Source organism: Protomyctophum parallelum (assembly GCF_964188405.1).
Source record: "Protomyctophum parallelum genome assembly, chromosome: 1".
Lineage (NCBI taxonomy): Eukaryota > Metazoa > Chordata > Actinopteri > Myctophiformes > Myctophidae > Protomyctophum > Protomyctophum parallelum.
This window is the reverse complement of record NC_139697.1, coordinates 42,468,486-42,483,578: the sequence shown is the minus strand read 5'-3', so window position 1 is coordinate 42,483,578 and position 15,093 is coordinate 42,468,486. Positions and strand designations below refer to the sequence as shown.

At 43.1% G+C, this 15,093-nt stretch overlaps 1 protein-coding gene across 1 annotated transcript; it reads left to right on the top strand.

Moving 5' to 3' along the window:
- Positions 1-839: 839 nt before the first annotated feature.
- On the top strand, positions 840-13,453 carry cfap58 (cilia and flagella associated protein 58; the record flags this gene model as incomplete). Its single annotated transcript, XM_083782622.1, has 18 exons — positions 840-845; positions 1,730-2,005; positions 2,847-2,998; positions 3,526-3,682; positions 4,380-4,574; positions 4,686-4,823; positions 5,168-5,327; positions 5,690-5,772; positions 6,423-6,614; positions 7,542-7,703; positions 8,118-8,264; positions 8,356-8,496; positions 9,091-9,314; positions 10,492-10,603; positions 11,211-11,315; positions 11,653-11,772; positions 12,298-12,422; positions 13,324-13,453. 18 exons carry the CDS (start codon positions 840-842, stop codon positions 13,433-13,435), a joined length of 2,607 nt encoding a protein of 868 aa, XP_083638748.1. The 3' UTR covers positions 13,436-13,453.
- Positions 13,454-15,093: the final 1,640 nt, after the last annotated feature.

Here is a 15,093-nt window from a genome sequence, read left to right as displayed (position 1 = left end):
ACAGTGATTGATGTCATGTGTACCTAACTGTCAAACTTTAGCATATGTGCTTAAAGAATAAACACCGCACAAGCTGCCATCCTATAGTCAGTAAGCATTTTTTTCTCGATAATTTTAACTGTAGGCTATGTATTCATGTGGTGTTATCTATCCTCTAATCCTCTTCATATAATATTTGTTAGTCATAGATTGAGACTTGACTTTAAAGGTCCAGTAAGTAAGTGATATTCTTTTGTTAAAATATGTGTCCAATAACTATTATAATAGCAACCGTTGCTATAATGTTTGCTCAGTAAAACATTTGTATGTCGGCGTCACTCACTAATAACTATAATGTCCACAGGACCTTAGATGGATGGATCAGGACCACAGCTGCCCCCTCGCTGCTTTGTTGATGGGACAGTTAAGACTAGAGACGCTAGCGCCACTCAGCCAGTAGGGGGAGCCCTTAGACCAGGATAGGGATGCTTTCAGCCCCCCTAATTGCATAACGATATCAGAAATCAACTGTTCTATTACATTAATATCATTTAGCCTAGTGGCCCTAGACTACCGGTAGTTTGCAGCTTTGCAAGTCTCCAATAAGGTATGTATTAAAAGCTATGGAGTCCAGTGAATTATAATGCAGTATTTTCTGGTGAATTAGGTGCCTTACAAAAAAACGTGGTGAAAGACTACCTTAAGCAGCGACCTCCCATGATCCCATGTGGTTGCTTAGCAACCTCCCAAACATCATTCAGCTAGGAGGGGAAATGAATGTTCTTTGCTGGTTATTAGTGCTTCTATCATATACAGTATAGAAATAACTAATGAACTTGTGTTTTATTTAAATGAAAACAATGGAGGTAAGTACTTCTGTTTCTCTGTTTCTCACTCAGAGAGGTTACTTCATATAGTGTAGGCTAGGTATGGAATTGTCAAGGCGCACTACAATTTGCAATTCAGGCATTCAGCAGACACTTAATCCAGAGCGATTTACTAACTCCACTGACGCTGACTCCAAACCTGTGGTTCGGGGACCCCTGAGGGTCCTTGAGGGGGGTTCCAGGGGGTCTGACTCTGCAGTAAAATCTGTTAAATTAGCATCAAAACCAGTTCATCTACTTAACCCTATTTTATATTTGGGCCACAGCGCCTGTTGCGAGCATGTAGATCGGCTACTTTCAAATATTAGCCTACTCTTTATTTTATTTTTTATCATGAAGAATTGTGACACATTTTGAATAGTTTATGAAAATGTTAACAATGCAAAAATGTAAATGTGTATACCATGTAGCCTACCATTGGAACAAAATATTTTAATAATGTATATTATAGGTAATATTAGGGAGGGGGGGGAAACAACCACGCTCCTTATAAAACTTGCGCGCTCTGCTTGTGCACAAGTAGGCCATGTATGCCTACTTGTGCACAAGCAGTGCGCGCCATGAAGTGTGCTCACCACTGCTGGTACGACTGCTGCTCGGAGTCCTAGAGCTCTATGCTATTCTAAATCCTTTCAACCCGTTATTGACCTTATACCAAACTTGAAACGTACTTACGTATAGTTACATCATCAAGAACAGTGGTCCCTTATTGGCCAATTTCTAAATTACCACAAGCATATTATGCATTATGTTCTGTAAAATAAAGAAGAACAAAAAAAAACTTGTATTGATACAGATATCTGTGATGGGCCAATATCGACTGACCAAATAGCATTTTAGAACACTGGTTCGTCTCTCATCAGGTCAAAGAGCATCATGAGGGAGAGGAGACGTTTGAGGGCTTGGAGCAGGAGTTCCAGCTGGTTCTCTCTGAGCTGGTTGGAGGTGACAGCAGGGACAAGCTGCGAGTCACCTACCAGAAGCTGACCGACGCTCTGAAGAAGTCCCACGACAGCGAGAAGAGGCTGATGTCCAAGTGCAGAGAGCTGAACGCAGAGATGGTGTCCAACTCCACTAAAGTTGCAGCCGCCCTGAAGCTGTCGCAGGAAGACGAGACCACCATCACATCACTCAAGAAGGTGATGTAGGCCTACCACGAACACTGCAAGAGAGGATGTGCATTTGTCCATAATGTGCCAGACGAGACAGGAGAGATGAAATTGTTGCAAACGAAATGTTTTATTGCAGATTAGCTTTTAATAGGGAGAACCCCCCTCCTCCTAGTCAAGACGCTAGTGGTGGCAGTGCTGATGAATCTCCTTCTCAACTCTCTACGATTGGGACAAGGTGGAGTTGGGGATGAAGGGATGGAGGTGGGTTGCTCGTGTAAAGAGAATGACATGGTCAGAGGCAGGAGGCTGAGTCCAATCACTTGATTGGCAGATTGGCATCAAGGTTTCAAACTGTGAATGAGTGAAGCATCCCCAGCCATAAAGTGTGAGAGAGAGATGTTCCTTATTGAACCTACGCTTAGTTACACTTTCGGTAGATCTTAAAGGGGGCATGAAACCTTAGGCTGATATTGTAGTTTGCTTTCCAATTCAGTATAAAAACAGCAGATTAAAAACATGGTAGGATATGGGCACATTGACACACCTAAATCTAACACACCCATTATTAATTTGATTTGGTTTAAGCAAATCAAATTAATTAACTGACATAGCAGATGTAGATGTACAAGCTCTGAGCTTGTGTATCTGCTGTTTTTGAATCGCCAATGCTAAAATCTAAAATGACACAGATGCTTTCCCGGTTTGAATGGCTTAATCTTCTGTAGTTTTTAACCTGGAAGCTGGAAGCTGGAAGGCAAACTACAAAATCAGTGTTATCAGTGTTTTATCAACATTTGTCCTTTCGAGTTGAAGGACCCTTTTCATTTTCATTGACTTTGCCGTCAAACTCATCTGCTGTACTTTTTAGGAGTTAGAGAAAGCGTGGAAAATGATTGACGCAGCTCATGATGAAGAAACCAGGGCTAAGGAGACCATCAGCACTTTGAAACAAGACATCGCACATCTGACTCAACTGGTGGAGCAAGGAGCCGGTTTGACCTCATCAGGACAAGACCACAGGTCAGGCATTCAATTATCTCTATCAATTAGGAGGTGCTTCCTTTAAATATAGGCTCATTGCTTTAACCAAGAGATTTTGTGTATTTTTGAGGGGAAGAAATCTGACCAAATGTACAACCCTGAGTCTATATGAATCTAGTTCAAGTCTGTCGAGTGTGTCTATGTTCCCTCAAGACTATATTACCTCAACCTCATATTCTTCTATTATATTATGAATATAAGTCTTGAACCACACTTAGATTTTGTATATTCAATATGAATTATACTGCCTAGCAACACCATTAAGAAACCATGCCTCATACCAACCCATTAACTTAACCTACTGTAGTAACAACCTAGCAACCACTAATAACCATTTAGCATAAGCATCCACTAGTAAAATCTCTTCATCCGCAATAGTCCTGCAGTAACATATTTATCATGCATGCATGCTTATTGTTCCCATAAGGGAACAATACACTATAATGAACATTATATTAGAGAGAACATAGCAGGTATCACCCATTTCTGTGTCTTATATCTTTCAGTGTCAATGATTTGCTTAAAATGAACGAGGAGTTGAACAAGGAGAAAGAGGAGGTGCTGACAACCTTGGGGAGTTTGAGAGAGGACTTAAACAAGGCAGCCATCACACAACAGGAGATGGAGGCTCTCAAAGACAACAGCATGGAGACTGTTGCACAGGTACATTCAAATGCCACACAAAACGGTTGCAAGTATAGGACAAAGACAATTCTTCCTCATGTCACTTCAACTTCAAAGTACATTATTTTCCTTTCAGACCTTCTTTTGTGCAGTGGTTAAAAAGGCAACACACGGCCCAGGCCGTAGCGTAACGGTCTGGGCACCGGACTGGTAATCCAGTCGCAGTGTGCCGCGGGTTCGACTCCCGGACCCGACACGGCCTTTACTGCATGTCATCCCCCCATCTCTCTCCCGTTTCCTGTCAGCCTACTGTCTGTCCCTTCAAAAATCAATAAAAGGCGTAAGCCGCAAAAAAATATCTAAAAAAAAAAAAAAAAAAAGGCAACACACATTCACAATACATAGATACATATAGGCCTGTGGTCAAAAGTGTAAACTTGCCTTGAGGCTCCACTTCTGTCTGTACAGTGACTACTATATGTTTGTGTCACTTCATAAATGAAGTGACACAATGTGTGTGTGTGTGTGTGTGTGTGTGTGTGTGTGTGTGTGTGTGTGTGTGTGTGTGTGTGTGTGTGTGTGTGTGTGTGTGTGTGTGTGTGTGCGTGTGTGTGTGCGTGTGTGCGTGTGTGCGTGTGTGTGTGTGTGTGTGTGTGTGTGTGTGCGTGCGTGCGTGCGTGCGTACGTGCGTGCGTGCGTGCGTGCGTGTGCAATCTGTGCATGCGTCCATGCACAGCTCCAGCAGGAGCTGCAGGTGCGTCAGAACGACATCTACAGGGAGACCAGGCGGAAGACCAAGCTGGAGAAAGAGCTGAAGGAGCTGAACGCCCAGACAGAGTCTCTCCTGGAGGAAAACAAGACGCTGAGTCTGCAGAGTCAGAAACACACAGAGGAGCAGCACCGTCTGGAACACCTGCTCAAAGACACGAAGGTACTCGCCACGCGCACACGAACAAAGCACGCACGCACGCACGCACGCACACACACACACACACACACACACACACACAATCAAACATGCTTTTTGTTTTTGTTTTTTAAGATCCTCAATGAGCGAGTGTCCAAGGATCTGGAACAGACGCAGCAGAGATGCAGCAAACTGCAGCAGGACGTGGAGCAACAGTCACTGTCCATGGAACAACTGAACCAAGAGAACCAGCAGAGATCCAACGATCTGAAGGTACAATAACACACCTAACACATAACCTACTTACACATACTTTGTGATGAAACCTTGTCATGACATAAGTCGAGACTTACACTCAAAGTCACTATTTTCGCACAGAAAAGCAAACAAAGCAGATTTTGCTAATTTGTTATTTTGTTCTTCTTTTAAGACAAAATGTCCTGTTTTACTGTTGATCTACTAGTCTTCTTACTAGTACAAATAGCAAAAACATCAAGTTGACATTTTTCATGGCACGGTAACTCCAACTCAAACCTCTACAAAACCTTGAATTACTGTTTTGAAAACAGCACAAGCAAGGTCAAAACTGTTCCTCTGGCTGTGCTCGCTGTGTTCAGGTGAAAGAGGAGCAGGTGGGTCACATGCGACAGGAGATGGTGAAGCTCACCAAGATGAGAGAGGCTGTGCAGAAGAAAAGCCACCAGATGGAGGAGCACAAGGCCAACGTGGAGATGCAGAGAGACATGCTCAGAAGCCAAATCGCCACCCTGGAGAAAGGCAAGGGAGAGTGCACGCATGCATATTCATGCACTCACACATTTTGTATAAATTAATTGCATGGATCATACACACATCAGTTGCTGCACTGATGGCCTGGTGGTTAAGGCACATACCACATATTTGCTCTAATGCAGCCTGACATCGCAGGTTCGATTTCCAAGCCTATTTCCTGTCACTCTTCACTCTCTCAATCAGTGGTACTCAAACCGCAGGGGGTCCCAAGTTGATAATCTTAAGGTGCAACACTGTTTTCTCACTCAACAGTAAACAAACAACTGTACTGTACCCATTTTGGGGTATTTTGTTTTGGATGAAAACTAACGTGTTAAACCTCAAATCTATATTACCTCCTCCTGCAGAAATCGAGGCTTACCAAAAGCAAGTGGAGACAGACAAGAAAACCGTAGAGGAACTGGTGCGAGAGCGAGACAATTTGAATAAGGTGCGTACCTCACTAATGGTGTTTGCATCAAAAGATATTTACTGTACCAAAGTAAATTCTTCAAAATGTTTTGGTTAATGCATGTTTTGTTCATTATAATCTAAATTATAAAGTAACTTGTGCGTAACCTATTGAATAATTTGAAGTAAAACGTACAATATTTGGCTCTGAGATGTAGTGGAGTAGAAGTATTGAAAAAAAAGTAAAGTGAGGTATATTTAACTTTTTCTTTTTTAATAGTTTTATTTCTGCTCCACTACAACTCTGAAGAAAATATTGTACTTTAACTAATAGGCTACTTTTTAGATTTCGATTTTTATTACTAAACATACATTAACCACTTATAGCTCACTAGTCTATATATTTCGGTTATTTCAAAACAGCCGATCTACAAGCTCACAACACATTGCGTTGTGAGCTTGTACATCTGCTATTTTCTAAATATTTTAATACTTAAATATTTTGCACAATGAGTACTTTTACTTTGGGTACATTAAGTACATTAGTGCTAGCCTAACACGTTGGTATTTTACAAAAAAAATTATTCTGAATTCCAAACTTTTACTTGTAAACAGAGTATCTCCACATTGTGGCATTGCTACTTTTACTTAAGTAAAGACACGTGAGTACTCCTTCCGCCACTCGTCCAGAACATGACGCGGGCTGCGGACGCCACCCAGAAGCAGCAGGACATGGTGAAGGTGCAGGAGCAGCTGAAGAGGAACCTGGAGCAGGAGATCCGTAGCTACCGCGACGAGGCCCAGAAGCAGCGCAGCATCATCTACCAGCTGGAGAAGGACCGCGACCGCTACATCAACGAGACCAGCAGCCTCACGCAGAAGGCACGTCTTGCATGCCGCGGATAATGCTTTCAACCTCGTGTCCCTGCTTTGGGAATGTTGTTTTATGTGAGGCTTACACTCAAAAAGTCACTATTTATGTGTTTTGTTCCTTAAAAATGCTATGATTCCCCCCCCCCTGAAATACTGAAAATTGCAGATTGCGACATGTAGTGAGCTTCTAATTTAGATAATGCTATTTTCAGTCTTCGTCATACAACTGCTAAGTATTTAATGTCTCAGTTTAACCCATTCTGACCTGAGATCAGATTATAAAAATGTCTTCGATTTTTCAAAAATAGCAGATCTACAAGCTCGTATCGCGCCACTCGGTGGCGCGATATGAGCTTGTAGATCTGCTATTTTTCAATAGCTAAAGCATAACATGATGCCAACACCAAAATGGGCGCCCGGTCAGAATGGGTTAAATAAGATACTCAAGTACAGTGTGACTGTGAAATCTAAGTTGATTTTGATTGTTATACATGCAGTGAAATGCTTAGACTACAAGCTTTCCTCAACAGCGTATAGTGGGACTTTTTTTTTATTAAATTCTTTATAATACTAAATAAGATTAGTAAATCTAGCTGCATGTCAGCAAGGTCGTCCCATTCCATTGATCGACAAGGAATGTAAAAATCATGGAGGCTAAATAAGAACCTTAAAGGCTCACGCATATACTTCAGTTTTTAGGTGATAACTGATAACCTACTCGCCACGGTGGTTGGGAAAACTACAACATGGCGTCACAGTACAGTACAGTACAGTACAGTACAGTACAGTACAGTACAGTACAGTACAGTACAGTACAGTACAGTACAGTACAGTACAGTACAGTACAGTACAGTACAGTACAGTACAGTACACATTACTTCTCGTGATATTGGACGGTGATATCCTCATGCTGAGGTTTCCCGCTCTCTCCCACAGGTGCTGCAGCTCATGGACGATATCAAAGTGCGTGAGACGGAGATCTTTGAGTACAAGAAGAAATCGGCCGAGGCAGAGAGTAAAATCAAGCAGCAGCAGAACCTGTTTGAGTCGGTCAGCTTTGAGAGGAACCTCTACAGCAAAGACCTGACATCTGCTCAGGTAGGAAGGGGGATCCCACTGTAGTGGTTCTCAAACCACAGACCCCCCCTTTGATGGCATTCTCTTGGAAGTTTACAGTAAAGTGAGTGTACAAATGGAACAAAATGTACCCAGTCGGTTCCATTTGGTTTCATTTGTACACTCTCGGAGTGACAGACCGATAACTTTTCAAGGACCCCTGGGGGTACCCATGCCCAACTTTGAGAACCACTACTCTAATGCCAGGATTTACTTTGGCTTGCCTCTGCTTTTGATATATACCCCCTTCTGGTCATACAGATTTTTCTTTTATGGCTGGGTGGGGGATATGATTCATGCCCTGCTTATGGTCAGAGACCGTCAGACTGAATTAAATACATGATTAAAAAATAAAGTAGCCTGGGGTATTTATGTTGCATTCTTTCCTGTCCTCAGGAAGAGATGTTGGAGATGAAGAGGAAGATGAAGATGAGAAACCAGCAGCTGGAGCACCTGAAAGAGGAGATCAGTGGGAAGGAGGCAGCGCTGGTCAAGGAGCACCAGGAGTTCCAAAGGTCTGAGAAGGAGAAGGAGGCCCTGAAGGTATAGGACTGCTCCCTACATCATTGCTATAAACCTATGTCTTTTGGAAACAGCACGTCTACAAGCTCACGGCACATACGTTTCCTCCCAGGCAGAGCTGCAGTCCATGAAGCAGAGCGTGGAGGAGATGAAGCAACACATTGACAGCCAACAAGCAGAGGAACAGAGACTGCTCCGGGTCATCACGGAGGCTGAGAACCAACACATCCAGCAGAAGAAACAGCTGGACCAGGTAGAGTAGAGAGAGAGAGAGAGAGAGAGAGAGAGAGAGAGAGAGAGAGGTACGGCTGGATGACATCAAATAATCATGATTATTTGAAATGTTTGCCTCTACTTCGATTCAAATAAACATTATAGGCCTAGTGAAAATAGACGATCTATAAGCTCACAACACGTTGCATTGTCAGCTTGTGAGATGCGATACAGTACATTATTCATTATTCAGTGCATCATTATACTTAAAAATAACCGATCTACAAGCTGCGTTGTGAGCTTGTAGATCTGCTATTTCCATTACTAGTATTATTGATTATTTATTTTGGGGGTACATTTTCACATTTTTAAAACGGCATTGCATTGATACTGAAAATGCACTTTGCAATTTGTACGTTTGAAAACTATTTTTTACTACTACTTGTAGGCTACTCCAGTAGCCTACAAGTATTGCAATGTCCACGTGTTACCATAGACCATATTCGCACGGTGGCCATCTTGCCATTACGTTGACAAAATTGCACCCCGTTGCCACCCTGCTTTTTCAATGCAAAACGCCAACATGGCCGCCGTGTGAATATGGTCTATAATATAATGTCCCTCGTCCTCACAGGTGATCAGTGAGAGGGACATCCTGGGCACCCAGCTGCTGCGCCGTAACGACGAGCTGGCCCTGCTGTACGAGAAGATCCGCATCCAGCAGTCTGTCCTCAACAAGGGAGACTTCCAGTACCAGCAGAGGCTGCAGGACGTCCGCCTGCTCAAGCTGGAGATCAAGAGACTCCGACGGGAGAAGGCCATCCAGGACAAGACCGTGTCCAGCGCAGAGGACTTGAGGTACAACATGGACGGAGAGAGAGAGAGAGACAGAGAGGGGGAGGGGGGGGGGGGGGTGATTGATTGATTGAATACTTTATTGGTACAAATGTAAACAGCAGTACAGTAACCCTTGGGCTATAGAGGATAACACAAAAAAGCCTTAAAGGACCACTTCACCACTTTTCAACCTATCTTCATATAATAGGTCCTCATTAATAATCATGATAAAATGGCACGATTTTTTTCTACTCAGTCTGTGTCTCATAGGAGGGCTGTGGGCAGTTTGGAAACCGTCTTCCAGTGACATCATCATTAGGCAGATATCTTTTTAAACAAGATTTTTTTACAAAAATGTTTAGATTTTCATTATCGTGAGAACGATGGCTTCCATTTTCGCATTGCAACTTTTCAGGACTAGAAAGCCTGCAGTTTCTATTAACTTGTATTCCCTATCGATGATGTCACTGGAAGACGGTTTCTGAACTGCCCAAAGCCCTCCTATGAGACACACACAGTAGAAAAGAATTTCATGATTATTAGTGAGGACCTATTATATGAAGATAGGTTGAAAAGTGGTGAAGTTGTCCTTTAACATCAGCATAGAATATTATCACATTAATACATCATCAACAAATACAAATAACTATATAAAAACGGGGAAATCGGCGGCAGTGTATCTTCCCTCATTTCAATGTAATTTAATATCTGTATTCACGTGTAGTTTTCAGACAGACAGATGCTTCTCAGGCCCCTTTTGAAAGAAGCCAGTGATTCACATGGTTTAATGAATGATGTCAGGGCAGAGTATAGTAGAATGAATATGTCCCTGTGTTTGTGCTAAATGTGGGAGGTAGAGAGAGAGGTGAGGATAGGTTTGCAGGTGGAGAAGGTGGAGGCTACAGCCAGAACGGAACAGGGATTGAAGGTTAGGATGAAGGCAGGTAGATTAGAACAGGGGTTTGGGCTCCCAATTATTGAAAACAATAGCCAATCAAACACGACGTCTCACAACGCCGGTTTCTCACGAGTCGCGATGCAGTCATGCAATCGGCTGTCATTTATTTCGTTCTCAAGCGGGGAGAACCCCACAAAGATCATTCATCAGTTTCGGCTTTATTGTTTGCCAGTTCCAATGGATTGCTTGTTGTCAGTCAGTGCTATATTGGAGTATAGTGAAGTATCATGGTGTATGCAGGCGGGAGCTGTTCCACATGCAGAGAGAGCTGCTCAGAGAGAGGACCCGGTGCAGAGCTCTGGAGGAGCAGCTGGAGAACCCCATGAATGTTCACCGCTGGAGGAAGCTGGAGGTCTGTGCGCGTGCGTGCATGTGTGATCGCGTGCGTACGTGCGGTGGCCAATAACCACATAAGCTTTATACAGTATACTCGATTGACGAATGCTGTAAAAAGCAAATCAACAAGCTCACCTGTTGTATTGCATTGCAATTTCTGTATCATTATTATGTATAAAATAAAATCACACCTGTGTGAAGTGAGGGGCGCTCTTATCATCGTACATCATCATGACGTAACATTGACACTATGCCTATTTGCTCAGACACTGTGTAACACAAAAATACACATTTGCTCAATGGAGAATTTGCATCATATGTGTGTGACACACATATGATGCAAATTCTCCATTCATTGTGAATGGGAATTTAATCATTGCATAGAACAGCCGATTTGCTCAGACACGTACAGTATGACGTACATTCTCCATTCATTGTGAATGGGAATTTAATGTTTGTGTAAGACGAAAATCTCCACTAATAGCTGAATATAGGAGGGGCTACGGCCCCTCAAATAAAATCGTAAATGTTTGGAATTTGAAATCATTTGCAAATATTTTCCTATAATAACACTCCCAAAAATGGTGACGCCATATTGAACCGTGCATGTTCCTCCATGGCAGGCGACCGACCCCAACAAATACGAGTTGATCCAGAAGATTCACGCTTTACAGAAAAGACTGATCTCCAAGACCCAGGAGATGGTGGACAAAGAGCTTATGCTGCAGGTCAATCACGCACGCACGCACGCACGCACGCACGCACGCAAACACACACACACACACACACACACACACACACACACACACACACACACACACACACACACACACACACACACACACACACACACACACACACACACACACACACACACACACTACTCCCGATAAACACCATTATCTCCAGTAGGAAACATTTTGTGGTGGCACCAGTTTCAGTGTCTGAAAACACTGTTTCAGGCAATCATGACGTTTGCCATCTCCCTGCTTGCTGCTTTGCTTGTAGTATTCAGCTCTTTCCTCGTAAGGATGTCTGACATATTGTTGTGGGGGGTTTTTTTAGGAGAAGGAGAAGTTGTACGTGGAGCTGAAACACATTCTGGCCCGACGACCCGGACCAGAAGCAGCAGAACAGCTCCACCAATACAGACGCACACTCATCGAGAGAACCAAGAAACTCAAGGTCATCTCATCTGTAACTTTCACTCTTCTACCCCGATTCGAACACGGTTTACTGACATTTTTTACCATTGAGCTAATAGAGCTTGCCTGCTCAGGGGGTTGAACTGAATCTTGACCATCAGGTCAAAATTGGTGTCAGATCCTGTGTCTAGGTGACCTTTGACACGATCTAAATGTCTCAATAGAAGAGCAGGGAGACAAAATACAACCACCCCATTTATATAAGTTATATTGTATTAACATGCTCTACACACTACCTCCAAAGGAACTGGTCGGACTATCGTGTTCTTTCCACACGCTACGTCCGGCCGACATAGTGTCGTTTTATTTATTCTTCTTGTATTCATTCCCTATAGAGAACATATTACATTCTTTTTACACAAAGTGTTTCTTAGGTTTTACACAAACATTTCCTAGGCATTAAACAAACGGTCCACCCATTTAAACTGGGAAAAGGAATACTGATTTAGAAGTGCATTGGTAGAATCGTCCCTCTTACCAAACATGTATTTTTTTCTCTCCTCAGGTGTTGACTGCAGAGCTGAACATGTTTGAGTCCTCAACGCAGGAGAGTAAGAAAGAGAACCTGAGGCTGGCCAACCAGCTGCAGGACATCAAGAAGAAGTACCTGAGTCAGAAACAGCAGTGCAGGTCAGATAGGATGATACTCACATTAAGTAAAAGTATTGATCAATACTACTGTAATGAAGGCTCTCACTCCCTCTCACAATAGTTCCATATATGGAGACGACAGAGACATCTAGTGCTGACATCAGGTCAATGAAGAAACCGATTGGCAGTATATAAGAATGGTTGTTGCCCTTGAGAGCTGAAGAGGCTAGCAGCATTTGTTACGCTCCTTGTGAGAGACTCCATCGCCTTCCATAACAGACAGCACTATTTGACCTTCCATCCCAGATATAATTGTGTCGGATATTTCGACATCCCGATTAGGTTCTCACCAGACACCACTGTCCTAACCCAGACAACCAGCCCTAGTTTGAATAGTATTTTATAACCACAATGTACAAATTCTCTGTTAAAGTGTGGTATTCAAAATGCACTTGAGTGCAAAAGTATTGGCATCAAAATATATAAAAACGCGTTCCACACCCCCGCAGGGAGTGCAGTGCCCGGAATCGAGTCGGTTGGTCAGGCTCTGCCAGTGGGCCTAATGAGATGCAGCATCTCATTTTCAAGAGGTACACATGTAGGCTATAAACATCTTTTAATAATTTGCCTAATAGGTGTGCGGTCAAATCCACATAATGTGTGTGTGTCGTCAATGCACATACAGTATGGAATGGATATGAACATGAACTGATGTCAGACAATATTATCCAAATGCACATACCGGTAAATGGAAATTAGATGCATGCACTGATGTCAGACACAACGGCAACAGTGTCAAATGTGCATATGTGGAGGATTTCAACATGCAGCTAGCTCACGACGCATCGCTACTTGTTGAGAATGTATGTCCCCACTTGAGAATCATTCACGCACGGGAATCTCATCTCATTCCCTGGATGTATGTGGGTTTCCTTTGCAGGGAGGAGAGGGCCGCAGCCAAGGTGAAACAGCTGGTCATCCTGCCCCAACTGAACGACGGCCCACGATTCATGGGCGGTGGCTTCAGCCTCAACACCCCCGCCGTGAAATGATGGCCACCTCCCTTCCCCATCACAGTAGCCCTGAGTTAGAGTTGGTTTGCATGTGTCACATGCTGAAAATGTCAGATCTACATGTCTGCTCTTTTCACTGCCGGCAACCAACTCTTAATTGGGCGCACGTTTATGCAGTACACACTACACAGGAATGTATGTAGATTTTTTAAATTGCCAACAGTGTTGTTGAAGTTATTTAATAAAGACATCGGTATAAGGATTTTCAGTGTGTTCTCGTGCGTGTCTCAGATGGAGGGTCTTGCGAACAAGTGCATATTTATCTGGGGATCCCTGACATGAAATTATTTGAGAAACACTAGTGTTATCCTTCTACCCTAATGGAAAGGGGGTGCAAAGCAATATGCCCGTTTATCTGTCCACCTTCTCCTACCAAACGACTCCGTTAGCACACATCTCTCCTTGCACGCGAAATCCTGCATTGCTTCCACACAACTGTCATATTTACTGTACAAATATTACTTTTGTCTGACACACTGTTATTGCGCAACATTTCGCTGTGATGCAAATTCTCCATTCACCCACCTCTCCCCATTTCACTGCACGCACGCACGCACGCACACACACACACACACACAGGGCGCAGCAGTACAGCACAGTATGCTACAGCACAACTACAGCAGTGAACAGCGCTACAGTACTGTACAGTATGTTAAGGTACAGTACAGTATGGCACAGGAACACGCCCAGGGGGGCGGCCCGGTTCCGGCAAGCCTTCCTGCGCCTGAACGGTCGAGAAATTATTTACCGTGTTGCAGCTTTCTGTGCTCGGATAGACATACACACACACACACACACACACACACACACACACACACACACACACACACACACACACACACACACACACACACACACACACTGCTATGTAATGGAGCGGTTAGGCACCGGCCAAAAACGTAGTATCCCCGACTTAGATCACTGACTTATTAATTTGTATTCGCCAAACGTATTAATTTAGTATTCACCAATTTATTAGTATTCACCGACTTATTCATAGTATTCACCACCAACTTATTAGAATTCACCAACTTATTAATTTTGTAGGCTAGTGTATTTTACACAGCATGATCGTTTGGGACACACCCAGACTGTCTGTCTTTGTTTAATGTGTCAAGTGGTGATGGCAAGCAACTGTCATTGACAATAAGTAGTGAGCTGTCCATCAGAGGCTGCCAATGAGACAGCATGGTGAGGGTGCCTGCACTAACAATGATGGCCAGATAATCATATTTGAATACTCTAGTTGTGAGGTAGTGGCCTATACCGTACCGGTTCAAGAGTTATAGGGCGAAACGTACTGTGGGCTGTTATAGCGCCACCATGAGGCCAGCTGATGCAATTCTATTGTAATTATTTTTTGTAATTATTATGAACCTCCCTCCAAGTGTTGTAACTTTAGCCCTTACAGTTTCAGAGAAAAGAAATACTTGAATGTGAGTTTTTGCATTTTCTCATTATACGTCAATGGGAAAATGTCCCTGCTTAAAATGGAAGTTTGGATTGCTCCGTTTCATTAATGTGCACAAAAAACAAAGCTGGAAACATTTGTTACAGTAGGCCTACTTAAGGATTTTATCTGCATGTCTACTGTGAAAAAATAACGCCGTTCCGAGATGGGGTCCTATGAAATAATA